We start from the raw sequence: 26,158 nt of genomic DNA on the forward strand, positions 1-26,158 counted from the left end.
CCTGCTCAGCGAGGTGTGAGGAGCAGGGACGGGCAGAACAAGACCCTCTTGGTTTGAAAAGAGCAAACCTGAGCTCAGCCCGTTTAGCCGTGCCTCCCTCGGGGTACCTGAGCTCCCAGCGGACGCAATTGGGTGCCGATTTACCTGGGCTGGACGTGGAGGAGTTTGAAGACCTCTCTCCACCCTGAGGCAGGCGAAGGGAAGACTTAGACAAGCCTGACTGGTCTGCAGATATTTTTTATTCTGGTAATCCAGTCTATCCTCCTTTGAGTCAAGGTGTACCTACACAGCAGAGTTGTTCCCATGGGTGGGAACAGGAACGACTTGTAGGGATCGTACAAAATTGATCTCATTTTTTCCACTAATGCCTACCCCCAGTTAAAGGCCAAGCTGTGAGTAATCAGAAAAAAAGCGTTTCTGTAATGATGTGCTGGTGTGTGACACTGCAGGGGCCGCGGGAGGCTACGGGGGGCTCCTTACGCTGCCTCTTGGATGGTGGGGAGGGAGAGCCAGACTCCGCTAGGAAATGAATCGGAGCATCTCGCTCCGGCTTCTGCTCTGAATCACGGCTGGAGGAGTCTGCCTCTCCCCTGACTGCAGAGGCAAACAGCCTCCTCACATGGCTCTAAACCGAGATGCCTAAAATTAGCTGCTGTGCTATTCTGGGGAATCTGTTTTACAAGTCCAGACTCTCGCTATTCGTTGCCCATATTGTTTTCAACCAGGCAAAGATCCTGGCCAGACTTGTAAAAAGTCAGTCTCCATCATTCCCGATCTCTGTGCGCTTCATCAGCTGAAGATCTACTTGTTTTCCTTCATTAGCATATTAAGCCCTTGATCCAGCAAAGTACTTTGGCACATGATTAGACTTCAATGAGACTGTTCATAGCTTAAACTTAAGCATGTACATAAGTGCTCTAATGAACCGAGACCCAAGGATACTGTCTCTCAAATTCCCTCAGCTTCATCCATTAACCGCTATCCTCAAACATCAGCTGAAATGCTTTTTGCCTCCGTTGGCGGAGCACGCACCCTCAACACGAAACCTCATTTTCCATCAAGCTAATGGGAGCGAGACACCTGCGATTGTCTTGGGGAAAAGAGTTAATTTTAGCATTTGAAATAGAAAATTGATACAAACGAAACTTCCAGTGCTGTTCTTGTCAACTTGTTTGACAGCGAGTTGTTTCAGAATTAAACCAGAGTAACGGAGTGTCAATATTGGCCTGATGACCAATGGAGACAGATATGGCCAAAGCCATGGTTTAAACCCTGCTCAAGCTTCCCTGTGGATCAGCCTTTCACGCCAGCTCGAAAGGGCTGCTCTAAGATCATCTCTGGGGTTTGAACTGGGATGAAGCTTCAGCTTTGGGTAGCCGGACAAACTGGCGGAGCAATGGGGCACCTTGAGGGAGATTTTCGTGGTCTACAGGAAGAATTAGCAGAGAGATGGACTCAGGTGATGGACCAGGACACGAGAAGTTCATCTTGTAAGGTCTGTAGGAAGCAAAGTGAAGGCTGAGAAGAGATGTCACTGTCCTCCCTACATCCACCTTGGACTGAATATCAAAGGAACAGAAAGAACTGTTTAATCTGGAAATCAGTGCTGGCAAAGAATAAGAATTGGCAGGAAACCAAAAATGGTTTAACCATCAGAGGAGGAAGTCCTCCCAGATAACAGGGCCAAAAGAAAAAAAAAAAAAAGCCGTTTGAAGATAAAACATAATCTGTTTATGAACAGGATTTAGGTGATGTCTTGGTTTGGATTCAGCCCAAGATCTGGACTCAGCACCTGACACGTACAAGGCTGGAAGGACTCCGTGTACTCCAGCCAAAGATGAGCTCAGACACCTCGGTGGCAAAACACGGGCTGAACAGTTTGTGCGGTGGCGAGCAGACCTGGCTCACCTCACCTCACCGAGCGCCTGCTCTTTAAGCCGACGGGGTGCCCAGGATTCACTCGCGAGCAGCATGAGCCGCAGTTTCTCTGCATATGCCTGTGCCCCTGCGCTGAGGGTAGATGGGGTCTTGGCAGCTTTGAAGCTCCAAGTACATTCTGCTGCTGAAGCCTCTGTGCAGAGATTAGCGCAGAAGATGCTGTAATGGGTTTGCCTACACGCGCACAAATGCAGCTTATTTCTTGCCCGTAAAAGCAACGCCTTATTATTTCCATAGGTGACTGCCAGGTGTCCTCCTTTGAAACTCCAAACATAATTACCTCTTTGACACATTTACGCCTCTTCATCTGCCGGCAGAGAGAAATGAGGAGATGCGAGTTTCCCCATCGCAAAGCTAGAGTTAAAGTGTCAGATGAGGGAAGGAGTTAGCAGGTTTGAAATCCTTCCTGGGAAGCTGGAAGCTCTTCCCCGCAGTCGCGTTTTCCTATAGGGATTATCATTTCAGCCTTCGTCAACATCAGATGTCTGGCACTAAGAGCCTATTCTTTATTTTGGGGTTTTCATATAGGTTAGCGTAGGAGTGAGATGCAGACAGATTAGCAGGCAGGTAACATATCCCCAGAACACATGCCTTGAAATACCGCTCCTCCCTCACTCTATTCATTGGCAGCCGGGGAGCTGCATAAGGGAAAAACCACTGAGCGCTTACGCCCTCCGCTCGGGAGCCGACGTTATCCCAGGTCGCGTATGCCCAACTCGCCCGTCCATTAGCAGAGGGCATCGGGTCAAATCCTGCTTGTTTAATGCGTGTGAGCAGTTCTGGGAACACGACGGCTCTCGGACGCCCGTGTCAGCTGCTAATATAACGCACGCTGCCTCTTAGGCAAATGCGCTGTTGGACCGATTGCTGTTACTGCTTAGAGAAATAAAAGCTTGAGTGGGATTATTTTTAGAAGCCTCTGACATACCAAAGAAGCGTTTTAGGGCCAAATGTTCCCTGCCTCACTTCATTGTCCTTATCACATAAGAGAATCAGTTAAGTGTAGGTTTAATATTATTACGAGTAACTAATACATCAACTTCCCGATAGCAGCGGGATAAAAATTATTTTGTCATGCACAGCACATGCCAACACAGCATTAGGGCATGAGGGATAATTACATATCCAGCACTGGAGTCCACTTCTATTTTAAAGAGAAGAGCACCATTTCACATGAAACAGCTTTTCTTCAATGAAATCCATTATCTGGAAAATTTCTTGTTATCAGGAATGTTTCCCTAATGAGATTCTTTGATCTCTTTGGACAGCAGACTATTAAAAAGTAATCAAGTGGATGTCAACATTAGAAGGAAAACCACTACCTGTCATTTCCGTGCTATTTGATGTTGACAGCTTGTACTGTTTTACTTGACCTTTTTAATATCAGCTTGGCTAGGAATGCATGGGCTTTGGGTTTTTAATTCTATCTTCTCTCATCTTGTTGAGGCTCATCCTTTGAAACCGCTTGTGTTAACGTAATGAAAAAAAATAATGAGTAAATGACTTTTTTTTTTTTTTTTTTTAAGCAATGTGGTTCAATATTTTTGCTCTGATCTCAGCAGTTTTAACCTGGCCTTAGGCCACGGTCTCTTTTCCTCCGTGCCTCAGAAACACCCAAGAGATTTATCCTCCCGACTGCATCTGATTATTCCCCACTACAGGCATGGGGACAGCTACGGCGCGGGAGGGATGGCCAAGGGATCCCTCTTCCCTGGAAACCAAGGCTCAGCCCAGCTCACTCGAGTTTTTGCCCCCCGTGTCACGCCAAACCAAACCACCTTGCCCAGAAGGGGTCATCCGTTACCTTTTCTAATAGTTGTCTCAGCTGCTTTGTCCTGGCATCACGCGAGCACATCGTCTGTTGAGGTGCCACCACTGTGCATATACAACGTCCCTCGCTATCTTGGGCAGAGCTGTAGACCTGCCAGCTTTCCTCTGGGTTGGTAGGCAACACCTAATTAACACAGGGAAAGAAGGGTTAAGTAAACGGGGGGAGGCCTGGCAGGGGGGCGGGAGGGGAAGGGGGCTGAGTGGAGGGAGCAGGATGGATGTGGCAGATACTGGAGCTGTGCTGGCAGCGGAGGGAGGCTCCTCCGACAGGCCCAGCTGGCAAAATGCACTTGTAATGCAAAAATATGGATCGGGGACAAATAAAAGAAGGGTCTGAAAAGGAGAGCAAGAGCTGGAGCAAGAAGGCAACGCGCACGGGAATGCATGGACCGGAGGAAAGCCACAAAGCAGCGAGGGCTGGAGCGTGCTGTAAGGCACTGAGCGCATCAGGGTGGGGAACCCCCTGCCCCGCCGTCCTTACAAAGCACTTGGCTTCTCTTTGACAGCGTGAGAAGGATGTGCCCGAGCCACCAGCGAGGATACGGTGTCCTGGCTGAGGGCTGAGCAGCGATCAATGTGTCTCTGCAGAGCTCTCCCGGATCCGGCAGCAGGAAAATCAGCTCCCCTCAGTAAACAGACACCGGGAGTTAGGTTTCCCCCCTCCTCTGCCAGACTCTCCTGGGGATGGGGAGGTTCACCAGACAACCATCTCCCTCCAAACCTTCTGCGGGTCCTGGGCAGGGGAAGCCCGGTGCCGTGCCCTGCGGAGCATGCCAGCAGAGAAGGGATGCGATCCGGAGGGTGCGATCCGTGCCCCCGTCTGAGCTGCCAGGACACGCTGCAGAAAGGGAGCCCAGCCCCAAACACAGCACGGTCCCCAGCCCCCCGCCTGCCCCTTCTGCTCTCCAAACCTCTCTGATCTTAATTTTCCTTTGATCTCACAGTACTTTGCAAAATACATTATTTAATCACAATTCGGCCTCTGGTTACTTTGAAGGTACCCCCGTTTTGCCAACTGGAAGGGAAACGTTCTTTCTACTATTGCAATGCATTACAAATAACCTTGCAAACACCCATGTTGCCAGACACACACACTGAGAGAGACGGCTAGGCAGACCGGCAAAAAATTTGATTCTCTATCTAAAACAACTGGGGAAAAAAAATAATAAACGGGTCTCATAATCCCCAGAAAAAAAATAAAAATTCCCAGCTTCATTCACAATCAGCAGAATCACTACCCGAAACACTCGTCTTGAAAGAGCAGAGCTGTAACACGTTAGCTCTTTTCCAAGGCACAAGCATGCAGCCTGGAGGCGAAAGGTGCCCGTTTTTCCCTGCTAAGGGGAGACAGACGGAAGGATTGGATTTCTCAGCCATTTCCAAAGTGGCAAGACCAGGCACCGTACCAGCCCTCCAGCGAAACGGGGACAGGAGACATACGGCACCACCACAATACACCGCAACTTCTCCCCTGCATTTTCCATCCCATTAACGACTATTGATTAAAGGCAAGGGAGGCGAACGAGATCTTGCGGGACCTGCTGTCCCAAGCGGCTTCGCCCAGCGACACCAAAGCGGCGACGAAGGAAACTTTGCAAACCCTTTGCCTGAAGGCACGGGGTGGGGGGGGGGGAGCACCCGGGTCGCCCCCCAGCCCGGGACTAGTGATGGCTAAACCCGAGCGCAGGAGAGCAGCGGCGCTCCCCGCACGGCCACCCCACTCCCCCGTCCCCTACAAACCCCCCCCCAACCCCGGCCCCGCAGCGCCCCGACCCCGCTCCTGGGGGGCACTTTGCAAGAGATGCTCCCCCCTCCATCACCCCGAGGGGCGGCGGCCCTGCCTCCCCCCGGGGTGCTGCTCTCTGCACCCGGGGGGGCTCCCGGAGGGCCTGCCGGCGGGAGGGAGCCAGACCACCCTGGAGGTCCCGGGGGTGCGGGGCTGGGGGGACACCCCAGCAAGGAGGGATTTAGGCAGCCCGGGGGACACCCAGGCGAGGAGGGAGCGGGCGGCCGGGGGTGGGGATGGGGGGGAGCGGGGCGCAGGCGCCCCGGGAGGCAGAGACGCTCCAGGCAGCCCCCCCCCGTCCCCTGCCCGCCGCCCCCCGCACTTACTCCCGTGCTGCGGTCCAAGGTGCCGCCCGTGGCCGCCGTGAGTTTGGTGGTGTTGAGCCCCACGAGGGAGGGCAGCGTCTGCGACATCCAGTTGGTGATCATGGCCATGGTGCTGAGGACGACTCCAATCTTGAGTAAAGGCACAGACATGTCTGCGGGGGGGGGCGCCAGGCACCCTTCATTCTGCACCGGCGCCGGGCTCCATGCCGCTGGGGACGGGCTGCGCCAGCCGCCCGGCCGCCGCCGCCGCCGCTCGCCGCCGGCCCATCGTCCCCCGCCGCCCCGCCGCGGCCCTGCCCGGCGCTGGCGATGGTGCGACCGGTGCCTCTACCGGAGCCGGTGGTACCGGAGCGGGGTTGCCTCCTCCCTGTGCCCGCCGCCGGGCGCGCCCCAGCCGGAGCGGAGCGGAGCGAGCGGCTGCGGGAGGCGGGACGGGACCGGGGCGGGCGGAGGGAGGGTGGGAGGGGCGGGGAGGGGGGGGCGTGAGCGCCCAGCCAGCCGGAGCGACTGCGGGTGGGGGCAGAGGGAGAAGGAGAAGGAGAAGGAGGGGGTTTGGGGAGGGGAGGGGAGGGGGGAGCGGAGGGGAGGAGAGATTTTTGGGAGGGAAATAATTTTTTTAGGTTTTTTTTTTTTTTTTCTGGTGGTGGTGGGAGATTTGGGGACGCGGGAGCGGAGGGAAGGAGGGGAGAAAAGATTTCAGGAGAAAAGATTTGGGGAGAGGGGAAATATTTGGGGAGAAAAGATGTGGGGAGAGGGGGAAAGAATTGGGGAGGGGGGAGGGAGAGATCTGAGGAGAGGCGGAAAGGTTTGGGGAAGGGAGAGAAAGATTTGGGGAGAGGGAAAAGATTTGGGGAGAAAAGATTTGGGGAGAGGGGGAAAGAATTAGGGAGAGGGGGAGAGATTTGAGGAGAGGCGGAAAGGTTTGGGGAAGGGAGAGGAAGATTTGGGGAGAGGGGAAAAGGGAAAAGATTTGGGAAAGGGAGGGGGGGGAGACTGGGGAACGGGGAAAAAGACTTGAGGGGACGGAAAAAATCTGGTGGTGGTGGGGAAAGGATTTGGGGAGAGCGGAAAGGAATTGGGGAGGAGGCGGCAAAGATTTGGGGAGGGAGCAGACGAGCGTCGGCGAGGGGCGGGGGGGGGGGGACGGGGGGGCGGCTCCCCCCGCTGCGGCGCGGCCCCGCTGCGGCGCGGCCCCGGGGCGCCCCCTGCCGGCTGCCGGGGGCAGCACACCCGGGGGCTGCACCGCTTCCGCGCCGGGTGCGGGACGCTGTCACCTGGCGGTCCCCAAACCCGTGGCCTCCCCGGGCTGTCGGTCACCAGGGCGCATCCCCTACAGCCCCACAGCTCCCCCCCCCTCACGGCACTCCATCAGCAAGAGGGACGCAACGCACTCGCGTTAAACCGAAATGCCCCAAAACTCTGCCCTGGAGTCGGCAGCCCTGCCCTCGCCGCATTCCCAGCGGGAAGGGCTGCATGGGCAAGAGGGATGGGGCACCATCAGACGCTGCCGGAGCATCCCAGCCCAGAGTTCCAAGAAAAACTCTTGGCTTTCTGTGGCTGGTGAGGCAAACCCCGCTGAGGAAGCCCAGGGACCGTCACGCTGCAAACAGCGCACGGCGCGTCTGAACGGGCCTGGCACAGAGTCTGCAGCGAGATGGAGCTTGTGCACAACTCCGTTTTCCTGAAGGCGTTTGCAGAACAGTCCTGCTGATGTCCAAACCAAAGTGTCTGACCAACAGAGACCTGCAGTTCCTTGCACATCGTTCCCTAAGTGAACCTTTAAACACCTCGTGCAAGGCAAATTATGAAATTAATCCCCTGGCCCTCTCCAGAGGATAGGAGTGACACCCCTCACTCCGCTGGCATAGCACTCAGCATGTTGGAGCGGCCACCGTGGCCCTGCTGCAGGAGACCCCGTCTGTTCCGTGGCCCTACCACCCCCAGCCTGACTGGCCCCGTGGGAGCCACCACATTCCCACTGGATTCTGATCAGCCTGGCCGCAAACCTGCCACCTCCAGAGCTGCTCTTCCCATGGCCTGGCTCCTTGGGGTGGTGGGTCTCACAGTTCCCTCCCCAGGCGCTGGCTGGGCTAGAGCTGAGAGGGGCTGAGGGGTCCCCAAAGGCTTGACCCGCTCTTCCTTGCCCTGCAGCATCCAGGATGGTGTGGGGAGCAAGTGTGCAGAGCAAATCCTAGCCAGGGAGGCAGGGAGCTGTGCCCTGAAATGCAATTCCTGCCGAGCCGACCTGTCCCACCTTAACGGGACCTTGCCCCGTAGCTGGGGACCCTGGCGTGGGATCATCCCAGCGCACCCCAGCACTGCTGGTTTGGGCAAAGGGAGCAGAGATGGATGACAGCCGCGGGGAGCTGTTTCTGCAGGGAGCGCTGGGGAGTTTCTGTAACGCGCTGAAATAAAAGCACATTTAGTGAGTCCACCAGGTGGAGAAAAAGAGATGAGTTAGAGTAGGAGCGCTGGTGCCAGCTCGGATCCTGTCCCTCCGACAACGCGGAGGCAGAATCAGGCGCTGGGAGGCAGCGGCTGGTGCGTGTCGTAGGCTGCAGCAGCTGAAATGCCATCCCTTCCCTGAAATGCCATCCCTTCCCTCGCTTCCCGGCACCCTCAGACCGTGTCACCCCTGCCCTTTGCCCCCGCTCGGGCCAGACCGGCTCTAAGGCGGGTAAGTCAGCCAGGTGACAGCTCAATCTGCTGCTGAAATCAATATGAAAACACTCCTGCCCTCTGAATCGCTGTCCTGCTTAGGGCTCCCGACGCAGATTAACCGTTCCCCCGCATGAAATCAGCCTCACCCAGCCCAGGCACGGGGCATCCGGAGCATCCTCCCCGTGGCAAAACCGCTGCCGGGCCGTGCGGTGTCGTGCCTGGGGAGGCGTTTCAGGCTGCGGTTGTAGGAACAGGTTTGTTAGGCAAAAGCCTCGGATGGCTTCCGTCTTTGAGAATAAATCCCTGCTCCCCGTTCTGCTCCAGTTCAGCCTGCTCTGCTCTAACAGGTGCTTCTGCTGTGCTCAGCACTGTAGCGGCCCAGCCCCTGATTGCTTATCTGATTTCATACCGTATAAAACACCTGAGTGCTGCGCTTAAATCACCTTAATGTTCATCTCGAAACTGAGTTTGTAAGTAAAGTTTATCCTTCATATTCGTCTACTCCAAACACATACTGAGCGAATTAGACCTACAGATGCTTTATTATTTAAAATAGCATTCAGCAGGGTGACGAGCACTCCTTTGCCTTGCTCTGGATTCCATCCGGACTAAAGAAAGACTCATTTCCTACCGGTGCACGAAGGTAATTTCATTTGTATGCCCTCTGAGTGCTTTGCGATGATTAAAGCTCCTGCAGATGGGGCCAGCGAGGCGCAGAGAGGGGCCGCAGCCACAAGTCCCTGCTAAGGAGAGGGCCCATTCCCAGGAATCTTTTCCCGGTGCCCAGCACAGAGGGTCCGTGCAGGCGGGGGGAGGCCGGGCAGCCAGAGCTGCTCCGCTTCCCTGGAGCAAAACCTGTCGGCTGAAAGAGGGACCGTGCGTGTAATAACGGGGGAGAGAGGAATCCGGGTGATTTCCTTTCTTTCTCTTGCTTCCAGTGTTTACGAAATACCCAAAAGTAGCAGTTTTTCCAGGGTAAGATAAAGGGAGTTAAGGTTTTTGTCAGCGTTAGGTTGATGATTGGACTCAATGATCTGAAAGGTCACTTCCCACCGAGGCAATTCCATGATTCCATAAAGCGGGGACAACAAAAGTCCAGCTGTTCTTCCATCCCTTTTCTGAAAGTCCAGTGGCTTGATGCGTTAACGACCTGTGCCGGGAGCGGGATGCTCCTGAGCCCGTAGAGGCAGAGCGCCCTTCCCCAGCACCTCCGGCTGCCCGTGGCACGGCCACGCCAAGCCGTGCCCACCTCGGCTGCCCCAAAGCTGAGACCCGGAAAAAAAGATGCTCCCAGAAATGCCGCCATTTCCCTTTTTTTTTTAGGGGCAAAGGGCTGTTCAGAGGGAAGCAGCGGCGGTCGCTGCTGTGCGATGAGATGCTGCCGGTCACCTCATGCTGTGCCAGGTCGTGGGCATCAAGCAGGAAAATGACCCCTGTCATCTCAGTGCCTGAAGCAGGTGACGTGCAAACATGGAAACATCTGCCCTACCCTAATGATTTCCCTGCTTTTGGAAGCCCAGCATGGCAACAAAACGAAACACAGCAAAAAAACAGTCGGGATGTGACCTTGATGTGGGAGACCTGACATTGCCTTTCCTCCTGCTAGAGCAAAGGAGAAGAAATGCTTAGCGACATGAAGAAGGAGGAGAACTCAGACGACTCTTTTTGACCCGATAGCATTCTCTGATGGGTCTTCCGAGAGCAAAGCAGGATCTGTCCTTAAAAGAGCAACTTTCCATCATAACGTCTGCAGAAATCTCTCCAGCACCATTTTTTCTGAACTGGTTGAGATCACCCTTCTCCTGATCACTTTGGGGTTTTTTTTGGCACAGGGCATTGCCCTGAAAAAATACCCCTCGTGATGTCACGGAGTTTTTCTTGTCCCGATGCGCTCGCTTGCAGCCACCCTCCCCACAGGATCAGGGGGTGCAGAGCCGCCCTCTCCGAGCACCTCCTGCCGTAAGCAGGGAAAGACGAACTGTTAGGGAACAAAAGATCCTCTTTGCATGCATATATTCTGAGCAGAGAAAGAAGAGGAACGACGGATAAAAGCAAAGAACAGGGACTTCCAAAATAGCTACTTAGTGGAAAATTCCGCTGCTGGGAAGCGATAATGCAAAATGTGACGGTCTGCCTAAAGGAGCCCTACAAGGGTCAAGGTTTCAAACAGACCCACTCTCCTGTGTGTGTTTGTGTGTGTGTGTGTGTGTGTGTACAGGACACGGCGGTCATTGTCTCCCTCTCCTGGCTGGTTCACAGAAGAGGTCCTGAAGTTTCTCTTGCTCCCAAGCTTTCGTGGGGACGGCGTCTGTAGACCCCAGTCAGAGAACTCCTATTTAATGCGTGGTGAGAGGATGGGATGTGCTTTAAGATACGTACACCTGTATTTTAACAGCCTCGAATCTCGCTGGTGCTCCACGCTGGCTCAGTAAGTGCAGGAGGCACCTCAGCTAACACCCAACAGCTCCAGCGAGGAGGATGCGTCCAGCCGAGCTGGTTGCTCACTGGAGGGCAGTGCCTCAGGCACCTTCCCAGGGCTGGGGCTTCTCTCTTGGGAGCGAAGGGCTTAGGAATTTGGCAGGGCACTGGGATTGCTCTGTAGTGCACAGGACAGCCCAGACACCAGCTCTTTCCGACTCTGCACTGGAGACCCTCAAGATGTGCTGTGGGAAAGCTCTGTCCTTTCCAGAAGGACCTTGCCGTCCTTCTGGAAATTTCAAGGATCCTCCCTGAAAGAAGAGGAATGATGGATAAAAGCAAAGAACAGGGTCTTCCAAAATAGCTACTTAGTGGAAAATTCTGCTGCTGGGAAGTGGTAACGCAAAATGTGACGGTCTGCCTAAAGGAGCCCTACAAGGGTCAAGGATCGACTTCAGGGATCCTCCTTAGGTACTTGGACGAAGTGACTTTTCTCCAATTTTTCCCTCCTGTAGTTGATGGAGGGGCTCTGGACCAGCCTCTGGAGGACTCTCTGCCTCCACCGACTCTTTGGATCCCTCCCGGAGTCCTGCCCGACACCAGGCTGCCAGAGTCCCTGCTGCTGCCCCGCTGCGCTTGCGAAGGAGCGTGGGCTGCGTGGAGGCAGGGGGGCTGCAGGGGGGGAGGACACCACAGGGTTACGGGGGGACAGAGCCCGGGACTCCGCTCTTGAGAGAAGGACGATGTTTCTCATCCCTCTCTCAGCTCAGCAAACATTCAGCCCCTTCCCTCGTGCTCCCCGTTGCCTGGGCTTGGGGCAGGAGGTATCCACAATCCCTCCGCACCAGCCTGCGGGCAGCGGGGGGGCTGTGAAGAGTGCCAGGCAGAAGAGGCACCCCACCTGCCCTGGGAGGCAGCATGGGCAAGTCCACCCTCATTAGGGAACATACACTTTGTACCCGTCACCTTTGGAGCGTGGGACAATCTTCTGTTGCATTTGCCGTGGGGCATCTGTCCCTCAGCAGGTCACGACTGCCACAGAACGAAATGGCACCAGGTTTCCCTGCTTTTTGGGTCTGACTTCCTAACGTCCTTGCTTTTTTGCCTGTTTTTTGTCGCTATCTGTGCTACCATCGCTCGCACGAGCTTCCGTCCTGAAGCTGGACCCTGTCCCCTCGGCACCGTACCGACGCGGAGCAAACTTCCCCTCCCGTCACAGGGAGGGTATGGATGGACAGACGGGCAAAGCGAAGGAAGAAAAGAAAATGCCAATTAAAGACCCCAAAGTGCATTGGAAACAGTGAACACGATGCTGCAGGTCACTGCCCGTGCCTGGAGCTGGGCTTGGCCCCAGGAGCGGCCGCGTTTCGGGAGCCCAAGGCGCTGCGGAGAGTGAGCCCCCAGCTACGGACAGCGTGACGGCTCCTTCCACACACAAAACACCCCACAACCTCTCCTTTTGTTATCTGCACAGCAAGCAGAAACACCCCGCAGCAGACAGAACACGCTCTTTGTGTCTCACTGGAACAGAATAATCCCCTTTGCAGGTCTTCACTTGGCTAAATCTGTGTTTAGCTAAAGCTGCTCTTGACATTAAACCCGTGCTCTACCAGCGGGTGCCAATACGTGCCACAGCCTCGGGGCGAGAGCGGAGCCCGGGAACGTCAGCGCAGGTTTCGCGGTCATGTCAGTGGGTTCCTGTTACTCGGATGTTTTGGTTAAGGGTGATGATTTTTTTTGGCGTATTTCCCTGGGTCGGTCACACGCCCACAGTCAGAAAGCGCCTTTACACCGAAAACGCGTTCTGCGCGTCGCTTGCTAGAAAACACGGCGTCGCTCCAGGGTCGCTCACTGCTGGGCGTTCACAGAGCGAGCGCTGACACTTGCTATTGCCCCGCTGTTATCTCTCCAGATCTTTTGCATTTTGGCTGGTTTTGATGTCTGCCTCCCAGCTGGGACGGGGAGGGAGGCTGGGAGCCAGGACCTGAGCCCTGAACAGGGAGAAAGTTTCCCCAGGGCCAAACCCCAGAAGAAAAAGCTGGTCCGGAGGCTGGGAGCAGGGCTCCTGGGCTCAGCTCCGGCAGGGCAGTGGCAAGCAATGGCTACAGTCTGCAGAAGAGGGAGCATCGGGATTTTGAGATGCTCTTCTCCCACGGTCAGGATTTGCTGGTGCTAAGACACATCTCAGGCTGTGCCTTATTTTCCCCAAGAGCATCTTCCCCTTTTGGGGACCTGCTCGACTCTCTCAACCTCTTGAGCACCTCCCTGACCACCCGGCTCTCCCAAAGAGCCTGGCTGAAGCACCCACAGGCAACAAGCCCCAGAGGGACACTCCTCGGGTGTCCCTGTCCCTGCCTTGTTCCCTTTTGTTCGCAGCGTCATCACAGCGGAGCAAAGCCAACACTTATCACTCATAACTCGAGAATTAGTTTCTTCCACCGTCAACGCAGTCTACAGCCTTCATCTGTCTAATTCACTCAGATAGTAATTAGTTTTGTATTACTTTACACAGTGATGCTAGTACTGATTACGAGGACTGATAACTTGAGTAATAAATATGACCCAGGGCTGAAAATTACCTTTCTTTTTTATTGGTTAAAGCTGAAGTTAGTGAAATGAAACACAAATTGGTTTATGAGATGAGGCAGCTGCCTCTTGTTACAGGCTGCAGACTTGCAGCTTAATCCTACTCTAGTTTCCATGTGTCTCCCTGACAGGGGAGGGAAGAGCCCGGCCACCATACCAGGGACTGGGAATTTCCCCATGGATGGAGGGAACCCAGCACGGCCGCTGCTGGGGCAGAGGGGCACAGGCAGCTTTGGGGAGGGCAGCCTTGGCAGCTCCCCCCCCTTCCCTGAAAATAGCCCCAAAAGGGACCTGACATGCTTTTAGGAAAATCAATAGCAAAATTGTTTTTCTTATTTTTTTCTTTCTGTCTTTCCCCCCCCCCCCCCCCCCTCCTTGCAGAAACACTAAGCGTTTAATGACTGCCTGCTCCAGGAAGGTATTTCTTCCTGTGTGGTTTCAATGATTACGGGGTAAGTGGATGTCAGGGCGCCGGCTGCCCCGCTCTGCGCCTGCGAAACTTTGAGGAATGCAAAGAGGTTTTCACTGGTAATATCCCACGACAAAAGGAGAGGCTGGACAGACAGACAGACAAGCAGAGGGCATCCTAGACCCCCTCTGCCCATACCCCCGGCTTTACTACAGTGGCCCAAATCCCCTGCCCTTCCAGCAGCAGTATCTTTCTGCACGTGCTAAGCAGATCCTTAGAGAGCGTAAGTTGGCTCCGCTCCTTCATGGCCACCAGGAGAGCCGCCCTGGGTCTCACCGAGAAGAGGACAAGGAGATAAAGCCCTGTGCTTTGCCCAGGAACCCTCTGCCCAGAGCTGCCTGTGCAGCCGTAGCCAGGGTGCTGCACCCCAGGGTGCCCAGCGCAGCGGCTCTGCCCCCCGCAAGCCCAGCCCCCGCACCCCCAGCCAGCCCCTTCCACTCAGACGAAGGATTTGTCATTTCAGGCTTTGATGGCTGACCCGTGGAGAGCCCAGGCAAGGGGCAAAACAAATTTGGCAACTAGAAGAAACCCCAGAGCCTCCTGCAGGTCTCACCCCGGGCTCCAGCCACCCCCCTCGGCGCTGCCTGTCGAGGGGACGCGGGGGATCGAGGGACAGGCAGGGGATCCTGCAAAGGACTGGGATGTGGGGGGGAGGTATGTGGGGGCAGCTCTCCCCTCGTTTCACACGGGTAGAACTACCATCCACCTTAGGCAGGTCTCAAAGCCCCCCCCAAACCTGGGGGTGCCGCCCGCAGTGTGTGCATCACCCGTGTGCTCCCAGCCGGGCGTGGGCACCCTTCCTCCCACCCGGGGCGACCATCAGAGGATGCTGCAGTACCAATACCTTGAAGACAACTCCCTCCCCTCCACGAGGAGAGCTTTCCCAGCACCCAGCTGGAAGGAGAGCCATGTGCTCACCCCATCCAGCCCCGTTTAACAGCCACCCCTCGCCCCATTTCTTCCTTTCTGGTGTCCTGGCCCGCCAGTGTCACTGCAGGGAGGGAGAGGAGGGGACAGCAGTAGCTTCTGCATCGTCAGGGAAAGCTGCCTAAATCAGCAGCCTCTCTCCCCTGAACCTCGATCCCTCCTCCCCCCGGCACGGGATCTGTGGAGGGGATGGGAGAGACTCCACGCATGTGATGGAGATGTGAATCCGGCACCAAATTAAACGTGGAAGCCACTGAGCTGGGCGGTGCCTGGGCTGAACGGCGTATTTGGGGATTGCATCTGGCAGCTGTGCTACAGAAATGAGATGCTAAAACTCTGGAAGGGCTCTGCAGTGCCAAGCGAGCCAGCAGGCATGCTGGTGGGAGAGCTCTGCGCGGGGCCTGGCAGGATTCGGCTACCTGCAGGCAGCGAAGCCCAGGTAGCCACCGCAAACCAGAAACTAGCCCCAGCCGACGGCGGCTCAGCAAAGCCAGGGCTTTAGCAGGGGCTTCCGACCTCCCACCAGCGGGCAGGCACGGAGCTCTGCCGAAGTCAGCCCGCAGCGCTCAGCCCCACAGGTCAGAGCAGATTTGAGTCCCCATCCCCACCCCGATTGAAAGTTGGGTGAAAAGTTGGGAGCGCGGCATTCGCACAAAAACAAGACAGCGAGAAAAGGAAAAAGTAGCCAGGCAGAGCGGCATCCTTGGCACAAGAGGTGGTAACTCGCTGTCCTTGAAAGACACCACCAATGCAGAGAGATGGGGGTTGACAAGGCCGAAAAGGGAGGGTGACTGCCTCTGGGGAGGGGGGCACCACCCAGGTGCCCAGGCCACGGGTGCAGCCCCTGGGGCTGGGCAGGAGGGGCGACCGGAGGGGCAAAGGGGCAGCGCCCCCAGACTGCTTCGCCAGGATGCAGCCGTGGCCCCGGGCTGGCCGTGCCCTCGGCTGGGCCGGGTACGTGGCGAGGAGCCCCTTTTTGCTGATTCCCCAGCGATGCTGGCGGCTTTGTCCAGCGCGGCGCATGCGTGCTCCCCCCGCATCCTCTCGCACACAATGGGCTTCTCCTGGGCACTCACTTGCAGCTCTGGTTCCTTCCCACCCCTCCTCAGCCACACAGCTCTTGGATATCTTTGCTTCCTCCCCCAAATTACTACCTTCTCATCCCTTCTCTGGAGGGCTCCCTGCAATTAAGGCAGCTCTTACTTTAGCCTTTTCTTCCTGGGGGCAGCAGAAATACTCTGAGGGTGCAAAGCCCCAAAGGCTTCAGCTACTGAAACTTCAGCAATAGGGCAGTGACAGGAGAGAGCATTGTCAGCAGGAGAGAGGAAAAAAATAATCTACATAAAGCATCCAGGATGAGAGCCCAGCTGCTAATTGCTCCTACACTAAGAAGCCTCCATTCCCCTCCTATTTATAGCTTCTTTTTCTTTCTTTTTTTTTTTTGCTTCCAGGCAGCACCACAATTAACCCCACAATCTAGAGCATCCTCTTGCAATTACTTTTCTTCCTTTCCTCAATGACTGGGGAAAAAAAACCAAACCAAAGACCATCTCTCTGCCTGCCTCTCCCCAATTATCTTAAAGAAGTCAAATGGAGTTTTATTTCCACTTGCAAGAGATGGCTTTTGTGTGCCTCCTTCCCTGCTCCCTCCTCCCCCCAGCCCCACTACTCACTTGGTCCAGGGGCTGGGACAGTAATTGCAAGCATTAAAATCCAGTTTAAAAAAAAAAAAAAAGGCAAAAAAAAAAAAAGGCGGAGGGGGGAGAGGGAGATAAATAAGATGCTCCTCTCTCCCACAAGCCTGTCACAGATGGAAACATCAAGGGACATTTAAATGTCACCGAAAATCAGCAAAGCTACCCCCACACGAGGAGCTGGTGTGGAAGGGTGGGGGGTGAGGAGGAGGGACAGACACCGTGCACTCACGTCTGGTCCCCGCCGGGACCCGGGACGGGCGGCCCCGAACTTCGCCGAGCCCCAGCCCCGCGGTGGCGGCCGTGGCCAGCCGAGCCCGGCGGCGGGGGTCCCGCTGCCCTCCCGCCCCCCGACCCCGCACGGCAACTTTCCCCGCAAGCGGGGCGGGCAGGTGAGGACCCCCCCAAAACCCCGCGGGGATGGGGGGGCACCCCCGTTCTCTGCCCGGCTCTGGGGTCCGGTCTCCTGAGCCCCCCCCGACTTGCTCCCCACCTCCTCCGCGTCCCCCCACCCCCGGCCCGCAGGGTCCTTTGCAGGGCGGGCTGAGCAGAGGAGGGATGCCCGGGGAGGTGGTGGTGATGGGGGGGGGGATGAAGGTGCCGCTTCCTACTCCAATTTTCTTTTGTGCTCTCGAGGTTTAATAGAAAATGGCGTTGGGGAGAAAGGGAGAGAAGGGGGGAGGCGGTCTGGGGGGGCTGGGAAAAGCAAGAGAGGAACCTACTTGAGTGAGTTCTGTGCCCATCAGGATGAGGAAGCAGAGGGTCAGGAGCTTGCTTGCCGGTTGCATCTCTCGCACCCAGTTCTAGGCACCTTGCATACAGATCACCTCCCCGGCGAGTCTCCCCGTGCCGATCACCGAGCGCCTCGCTGCCTCCTCAGTCCTTTATTGTTATTATTATTTTAATTACGAGAAAAGGGGGGGAAAAAAAAAAAAGAAAAAAAAAGAAAAAAGGCAACAAAATGAAATTTAAAAAAAAAAAAAAAATCAGAACGATTTCCCGGGCGGCTCTCAGCACCCCTAGGAAGCAATGCAAGAAATCTGCTTAGCAGAGCCTTCACTTTGCATATTTATTGGGATCCCAGTTTCTCTCCTCTGCTCTCCGTGCTGGCTCTCTGGCAATTTTTTTTTTTTTTTTTTTTAATGGCTCCCCTGATCGAAAGGCGTTTGCGAGGAGAAATTCAACGGAGCACGAAATGATTATCTCTGCTATTGCCAAAAGTTTGCCTTGAAAAAGGAGGGGGGGGGGGTGATGGGGAGAGGACAGGGATTAAAAAAAAAAAAAAAAAAAAAGAGGAAAGGAATTGGTAGGGCTGGCTACTAGCAGGGGATGGCTGTGGAACAGGATGTGACATCAACTAAGGCGGGGGAAATTTAACTAAAGACGGGGAAGGGAGAGGGGGAAAGGCAGCCTCGGGAGCGGCGGTGCAGGGGGAGCGGGGCCGGGCCGGGGGATGCTGCGGCGGCGGCACCGGGGGGAGAAGGGGATGGAGCCGGGGGAGGGTTAACCCCCTCCCTCCCTGCCACCGGCGAGCTCAGGGACCTGCTCAGGTGCCCCCGCTCTCCGGGGGTGCCTGAGGAAAGAGGGGATGCAGAGGGATCGCATCCCCCCCCCCCCCAATTACCAACCCCCAAGCACAGGTGCCTCCCCATACCAAGCCCTCCAGGAGGGCTCTGAGCAACGGCCGCTGTAAGGCTCGGATCCAAGTTAATTTGAGGCAGTAGGAGCACGGTGACAACCCTCTCGCTCTGCAGGGCACCTGCTCCCAGCACCCTGCCAGGGTCCTGCCGGTGCACCAGAGGTGGGGGGCTGCAGGCAGTGCCCACCCCACGCCACTCCGGCTGCATCCTCCCCAAGGCCACGGGGACTGCTCACCCCTCCTTTCTCTCTCACACACACGCTCCTTGAATGCTTTCCAAACCACACTTTTCCCAGGACCTCATAAATGCTATTAAGTCTCTTAGTACCTGGCAATGCAGGTGAATAGCATCACCCCCCTTTTCCGGAGGTTAGAAATGTAACGCGGATCTTGTTCTCTTAATGATTATTGAATGTTTTAATAGAAATCACTTGCCACAGGCCTGCAATTAGCAGAGGTCCCACAAGAGGATTTTCCCTCTTGATTGCTCATTGCAAAGGGTTTCCTCTTCTGGAGTCCTCTGCTACTGGTTATTACTGGAGCAGGAGGTGGGCTGACACAGGGCCTTTTCCAAGTCCCGGGATCAGAGAGCACAGTGTTCAGCAGAAAGCAGGAAATTTGCAGCACGGTGACCCCAGGCTGAGGCTCGGTGGGGACAATGGGCTGAGAACAAACTGGAAAAAGACTTTTGTGTGTTGCCACCAGCAAATGTCCAAGGGAAAGTTGCCCCAGACCTCCTAAGAGTGGGTTTCAGCAGCACCCTGTGGCTTCAGGCAGCTCTTCCCTAGGCAGGTAATAAACGCATTAGTTTAAAGAAAGCTCAGAGAAAGGCAGTCCGGAGAGCAGCTGTGGGAAAGCTGGCGTGTCTGACTATCCTACACACATCTGTCTTTAATATACTTCCCTCAGCACCTCCCTCTAAGGTCGGTGCTTTATAGCCCATAAAAGCCGAGGACCTTTAAAAAGCATTAAGCTCCCCTTGACTTTATCAAAAGCAGTGCAATAAGGCCAAAAGCATCAGCGGTACGACAGGGTTCGAACGCATCCTCCCCTGGTGCCGTAGAAGGTTTTATTTTAACAATGGGCATCACCTTCCCCCTGGCAGGGATCGCAGCGGGATACCGGTGAATCGGTTCTCACCAAAAATCAGGGGAGGGCAGGGGGACTAGGCTGTTACACATGGCTGCATTTCTCTGCAGGGTGCACTGTTAAAAGTGCCTTCAAAACCCACCCGAGCAGCGTCCCATTAACCCTGTGACACAAGTCGTTGATGCAGCTCAGGATGCAGCGTGTGAGGGCCCAGGTGCAGCTGGAGCTCACAGGGCTTAAAATAGATTGGAGAGGTGCAGAAGACTCGCAGTGAGGGCGTCTTTCACACAAAAATCTTCAATGATGAGATCAGCTTCACCTTAAGTTGTTGGGACCACGGAGGGTGACTTCAATTTGGGTGTCTTGGACCTCAGAAGAGAAAAAATCCCTTTGTTTTCCACAGGGGTACCAGATAAGGCTCTGAAACAGCACCTTTTCCGAGGCAGCAACGGCATGTCCCCAAAGGGGAATCTCTTTTCTCCCCCTCCTTTGCTTTTATACTCATCTGGCTTCATTGACCTTCATGGTAATAGTCACGGCTTGCACCTGGGTAAATGACAGAAGCATCAGCTCTGCCATTTGTTTTAATTTATTCCTCTTCTGAAGTCTGTCTTAATTAATATCAAGAACCTTGTTATTGAACCTGAGCTCCAGGCTCCAGAGTGTGAGTCCCTGGACGGTCCTCCCTCCAGGAAAGAGCCCTGTCCCACGGAGCTCCGCTCCCAGGATGTAAATCACAGAAACCGAAAGAAATAAAAAGAAAAAATTGGCTGGTGTGACACAGCAGAGAAGCTGGGGAACACAACCCAGAGCTTTTGATTCCTGCAGTGTCTTACCCACGCTTTGAAAAATACCTCCAGAACTTTGGAAAGGGTTCAAGGTCTGGAGAACGTGCCCATGGAGCGAGACTAAAGATGCTCCAGCTCTTTCCCCAGCAAAAGGGAGGCTGCCTGGGGGAAGGCTTCTGTACGTGAAGGCTCTTTTATCTGATAAAGTCAAAGCAAGAGTTTGGAGTAGAAGTAGGACTTGGTTTTTTTTCCTCAGGGGAGGATAATCAGACTGTGAAATAACTCAGCCGAAGGCATGGTGCCCTCTCCATTGCTTGACATAGTTAAATCAGAGCCAAGAGCCTTTCTGAGAGATGCATCCCGGCTCCTCCAGAAATTACAGGCAAGACGCCTTCAATGAAACCCCGCTGTGTGATGCGGGAGAGGAGATCAAAACACTTCTGGTTTCACTTCTTGCTTTATAAGATGCAATTTAGGCTAGCACCCTGCTCTCTAGACCGCGCTGCCCTCCACAGCAGCCCACTGCCGGGATGCAAACTTGATGCTGGGATGCATCCTGGTAGAAAAGCACCGTATGGGCAGGGGACAGCAGGGGACAGCAGGGGACGGCAGGGGACGGCAGGGGATGGCAGGGGATGGCAGTGGACAGCAGGCAGCCCCTTCATCTGCACCGGGAACCAAAGGGATCTGCAGAGCCACAGCACGGGCAGCTGGGAGGGCTGAGCTGGCGCTGCCGTGTGCTGGGGGGGACAGGCGTGTGTTCCCTCTTTAGGTCTCGACTGAGGATGCCGAAGCTCCCCCGGCAGCCAGCGAGCTCCTGCCGGCCCTGCATCCCTCTGGGCTGGGTTCCGGCTGGTTTGGTCCTTTCAGAGCAGACCTCGCAGAGCCCCATCCGCTGCTTTCCCTGCACAGGGCCAGATGGTGGCCCTTAATTCACACGGCCTAGTTCTCTCTGCCCTTTACGAGGATCTAGATTTGGAGAACGCAACTCTCTGTTTCCTCCTCAGAGAGCTCCCTCGCGGGGAGCTTTCCTGGCTCCGCCATCTCTGCTCACCTGCCGCCTCTCTGAAAACCCCTCGCGGAGCCAAGTGCCTCTTGCTCGCTGGGGTCCTGCTGTCTTCCTCTCCGCAGAGAGGGAGGCTATTCCAGGCACGGCGCAAATAGCTTTGTTACCTGCAGAGAGGCTTTGTTGCCCACGGAAAGGCACATTTCATATACATTTTTTTCAAAAGACCTTTTTTTTCCCCACTCATTTGTCCTGCCTTTTGTATAAATTCAGGGAAAATGGCTTCCCGTCTTTTTTGCGCCCTTTCCCCTGAAATTTTGGTGTCAGGCATACCAGGGTGAACTTCTACTGATGACGCGGATGTTGAAATGCTCCTTAAGCCCAGCCCTGCTGTTTGCTGCTCCCTGCGTGGGCATCTCCTGCAGAAAACCATGGGAAAGGGAGTTCCTTCCTGGGAAGTATCTTCCCTGTCTGCTTCCCCAAGGCAGCGTGTGCTCATACTGGTACTGCCCAATTTCTCTTTGCTGGGATGTCAAGGGGTGCCCCACACCAAGGAAGGACTCTCCCAGGGCCACCAGCCTGGCCTGCTTGAGCCGATTCCCAGGAGCCAGGGTGGCTGTCAGGAAGACCTGGGAGGTGAAAGTCAGCTCCGGCAGCGCTGATACACCCAGAGGACAAAAGCAAGCAAACTCAGCGGAAGAGATCTTGCACTTGCTATAATTTGGACAAACAAGTAGGAGACTTTCAGCAGCCCCAGGCTGGATATGATGCCACCAACACTCCTTCAGCCATTGTATTTAGCCTCATCCCCTGCTTGTGACACCAAGGAGGGATGGAGGGCAATGTGTGACTCCAGGCTCAACCGTGAATAATTTCCACATTCAAAATCTTCACTGGGGCAACCAGGCAACCAATTTGAGCATCGCAATTGAACTGCACTCGGCAACGGCTCCACCAAACATGAACCCCAAGGAGACTACTTGATGGAGCCGTTTAGGGATATACATTTGTAAAACCTTCCTTTTTCCTCCTCTATTCACCACTCCCATATGATCAGTGAGGTGAGATGGGTCTTATCCCCTCCCCTGGTGATCCTTAAAGGGCTGCCCAGTGTGAAATTGATTTTCCAGATAGACCCAAAGTATCAATCCCTTTGTCAGAAGAATGTCCGAGGGAGAGATGCCAGGCACGAGCATCGCTGCCATGGCTGTGTGACAGGAGGACTCGCTGCAAGGGCCCCTCTGGGAGCCCTCATTCTGCAGGCGGTGATGGGTTAGTAGCATCTGATACTGGAGGAGCGGGCAATCTATCCTCAGAGGAAATCGTACCTGTGTGATCCTCCTGAACAGCCCATTTCATGCAGACAGACTCAATGATGAACACAGGACATTTTCTTCTGGCAGCCTGGATGCCACCATGGCTGCCTGGGCAATAGATTTTCCTCTTATCTCTCTTAGGAATTGTCTCGGGATCCCAGCTACAGACACTGGGCGTGAATTTCTCCATTGGTGGTTTTTGCTGGCATCAGCCCAAAAGAAGGCAAAACCTGGTATTTCTTCAAAAATTGGCCCACTCTAGTAGAAGATGCTAATGTAGTAGACAGTAGGGGTGGAGACCCCTGAACAGAGCTGGACATCCAACCTGCCCGTGGTCACTTTTCCTTCCCTTACAAAGTGGAAATACTTTTGGAAAATACCCTGCTTTTGTTGCAAGTTTGTACAGCATGTAGTCCAAAGTGGCTCCGGGCCATCATCAGGCACTGCTGTGGTCCAAAGAGTAAATCTAAATTAACGCGCTTCCTCCTGTTTCATTCCCAGCTTCTGTAGCATCCCTGGCGAGGGTGCGGGCTCAGCTCTGCTCCCGTTCCAGGGGGAAAGGCACCACGGAGCCGTTCCTGCCGCTTTCAGGTAGGGCTCCGCAGACCTCGGGCAGAGCATCACCATAACGTGACGCGGCAGTTGCTAAGGTAACAGCACCAACATATTTTTTCATGAATAGCAAAGCAAATTGTCATGGAACAGCAAAACCCACATACGTTGCCAGGATATATGGTTCTGTTGCCCCAGGGTTACAAGTATTTACAGGCTGCTTATTTTTTTTTTCCCCATCTTGAAAAATGATCCTACATGTGCCCACGTACTGTTTGTGTCCCGAAACGTCTTGTTTGCAGCTACCTTTGTCCACTCACAACAGAGACCCCAAACTGATGCTGTGCGTTTGGCCAATGCACGTGAGGAGACTTCACCTGGACCTTCCGAATTGCCCCCACGCCTGAGCCTGCTCTTTGCTTTGCTCTTTGACTGCCCCAGCTGAACACGTCTTCAATAGCTGGCCCCTTAATGCCTCCCCATTCATGCTGGTGGGTTTTTGCATTTGGTCCCAAGGTAGGAAGGGTTGAGGAACACCGGTGAGCAGTGGCCATTTCCCCGTTCCTGGCTCTCGACACGAGGACAGCACTGCGGCCAAGCACATGCCTCCTTGCAGAGATGTTGACACTGGGCTGTCTCTCTGCTCTTGGGGGCTGGTTTCCAGCCCACAGCATCTTCCTACCAGAACATCTGCCTGCTCAGCCCCTCCTGGGATGTCCCCTCCTCACCCTCATCACCCGCAGGGGACCCTCTCTGCACCGGAGTGCACTGGTCATGAGATGGCACGGAAAAGGCATATATTAGCTGAATCCGAAAGGTGACAACACCCCCCGGTCCCACACAGACTTGGTAGGAAGGCCCATGAAGCAGGAATAGGGCTTTCCCAGCTCCGGCTGGAAAGGGGAGCTGGAGAAGGTTGTGCCTTTTGCTCGGTGTTGTCCACAGGGCGAGGTCAGGGCGAGGGACTCAGTCGCACCGTCGTCTGGGGGTGGTGGGGAGCAGGGCTGTGGGTGTCAGCAGCAGCCTCCGTCCAGGAGGGACAGGATGCTTCAGTAAACGCCTTCCCGTAGACACCACGGCCGCCGCCTGCTCACGTCTTCGCTGCAGAATGAACGTCCACACGGACACCGGAAAAGCTGCCTCACTATCTGCCCATACCCTGAAGCGCTGCTGTAAACAACCTAAGGCCAATTTCAGCTCATTTCAGGCAACTTCCACAGATTTACCTCCTTTTCTGAGGACCCGAGCTCTTGGGCAGTAGGTTTGGAGTCAGGCAAGGCCACTTCCCATGCGTTTTCACCTGCTGTCTCAGCCCTGGAACTCAAAATGCACCCAAAGGAGATAGGATTGAAAAGCAAGATGCACGCATGCATCTGAAAACATGGCATGCCTTTCTTTTATTTATTTATTTAAAGAAAACATCTCTCATTCTTTGCAGCTCCTCACCTTCCTGCTCAGAAGTGGGTAGAGGAGCAGAAACCACCAGACTTCAATTCATCCGCTAATGCTTCAGGGAGACCAAGTGAGAACAGGTCAGAAACCAGCAGCGTGTGTGAGGAATGGTAAGAACCAGCCTTTTCCATCAGAGAGAAGAAATAATACAGCAGCTGGAGAAACGAGGAGGTGCCGAAGACAAATAGTAGGAAGGGAACTGGGAAATACAGACCTAATGGCAAGAGAAAAACCGAACCTCATCCAGATTGATTTTTTTTTTCCTTTTTTTTTTTAATAACGTTTGCAGCTTGTCTCTTTGTTTGCTGCACTGAATCAGCACACGGCTGGCGGCGGTGAAGAGGATGGGGTGGGGGGTGGATGTGGGAGACAGCAGCCTCGGTGGCATCCAGCCTTGGTGGCATCCGTCATCCCGGCAGCCAGCTATAAGCCTCCGATTTCTGCGCGATGCCGAGTCCTTTCCCCGTTGCCGCACGAAATCTCAGACCAGCCCAAGGCAAAGTCTGCTGTCAACCGCAGTGCCCCGGGCGGGAACAGATTTGTTACAGCCTTCTCCCTATAATTTGTCTTGAGTTGCCTTTTCCCGGTGCAAGCAGCACGCCGGCATTTTGCCTTTGTGTCCTAGCGACTTCCCAGAGCCTTTACAGGTGTATCCACAATTTCCAGACGGTTGCACAGCTAGTTCCATTAGCAGCGTTGTGTTTTCCGTTGCTTTCTGGTACGGTCGTATTTTTCCCCCTCATCAAACGCTTCAGTCCGAGCCTCACAGTAGGAAATTGTGTTTTGCTGCTTTTAAAGAGTAGAACAGTGCCTTTCCTGGCCTCTTCATTATCCAAATAATTCAAGGACCTGAGCAAGAGAGAGAAAACCCTGCAAACCTGGAGCAGGAGGGCAGAATCTTCTGAAGCAGCCGGTCACAGCTCCCTTGCAAACATCATCTTCCTTCCCGGCACTTTAAAGTGGGTTTTGCACTTGATATATTCTCTTCGAAAGAAAACGAAATCCACATTAGCAGATTTTAAAGGGCTTGCGAGCTTCCCAGCAGCCTTAAACTCGCTCGAGGATCAATGCTTCCCCATCACAAACTCCTCTGCTTCCCCACGCCAGGCAAAACCTCCAGCAGGTTCCTGGTGTTTGTGACACCTGGAGGGAATCCACACTTTATACCACATTTTCTTATCAACAAATGGGGTCAAGGAGGATAACAACTAACATCGGGGACTCAACCAGCCCGAGTCACACGGGGAAGATTGCCTTGTGCGGTTTGGCGGCCTGATCTCTTTTAAAATAGCACTAAATTGTGCAGCCTTGCTCGAAAAGGAGCCCCTTGCTTGGGAGAGATTTCAGCAGGCCAAAAATAGCTGGAAAAGGTGAGAGTCAAGTCATTTTGCAGAGTTTACCTCTTTCCTTTTCTTCGTGGTACGCGGATAACAGGCCATCTGGCTGGTCTGTGGGGCTTTGGTGTGCTCTCCAAGAGTTTCCATGGTATTTCTGGAGGGCAGCTATTAGACGGAAAGCAGTATTTGCTACCCGGTTGGGGTTCTGCCCTCTCAGACATTTTGCAGCTACTGGAAAGAGGCAAAAAAGCCTCAGGCAAAGTTTAAAAAAAAAAAAAAAAAGAGAGGATTAAATAAAATAAAAAAATTAAAAAGAAAAACAATACATTCCTGAATTTCCAGAA

At 54.5% G+C, this 26,158-nt stretch overlaps 1 protein-coding gene across 3 annotated transcripts in view; it reads right to left on the reverse strand.

Annotated features, from left to right (window-relative positions):
* OLFM1 (olfactomedin 1) overlaps positions 1 to 17,999 on the reverse strand; it is a 35,226-nt gene extending 17,227 nt beyond the window's left edge. For 2 of the 3 annotated variants that reach the window (XM_074608187.1, XM_074608188.1), the window contains exons 1-2: positions 17,358 to 17,999; positions 3,743 to 3,892 (exon numbers count right to left, since the gene is read on the reverse strand). In XM_074608187.1, the coding sequence (XP_074464288.1) occupies positions 3,743 to 3,892; positions 17,358 to 17,423 (216 nt within the window). In that variant the 5' untranslated portion in view covers positions 17,424 to 17,999. Of the gene's footprint in view, positions 1 to 3,742; positions 3,893 to 5,880; positions 6,292 to 17,357 lie in introns of those variants that run through there. The other variant, XM_074608186.1, reaches the window with a different exon arrangement.
* Positions 18,000 to 26,158: the final 8,159 nt, after the last annotated feature.

Source organism: Larus michahellis, chromosome 15 (genome assembly GCF_964199755.1).
Source record: "Larus michahellis chromosome 15, bLarMic1.1, whole genome shotgun sequence".
Taxonomy (NCBI): domain Eukaryota; kingdom Metazoa; phylum Chordata; class Aves; order Charadriiformes; family Laridae; genus Larus; species Larus michahellis.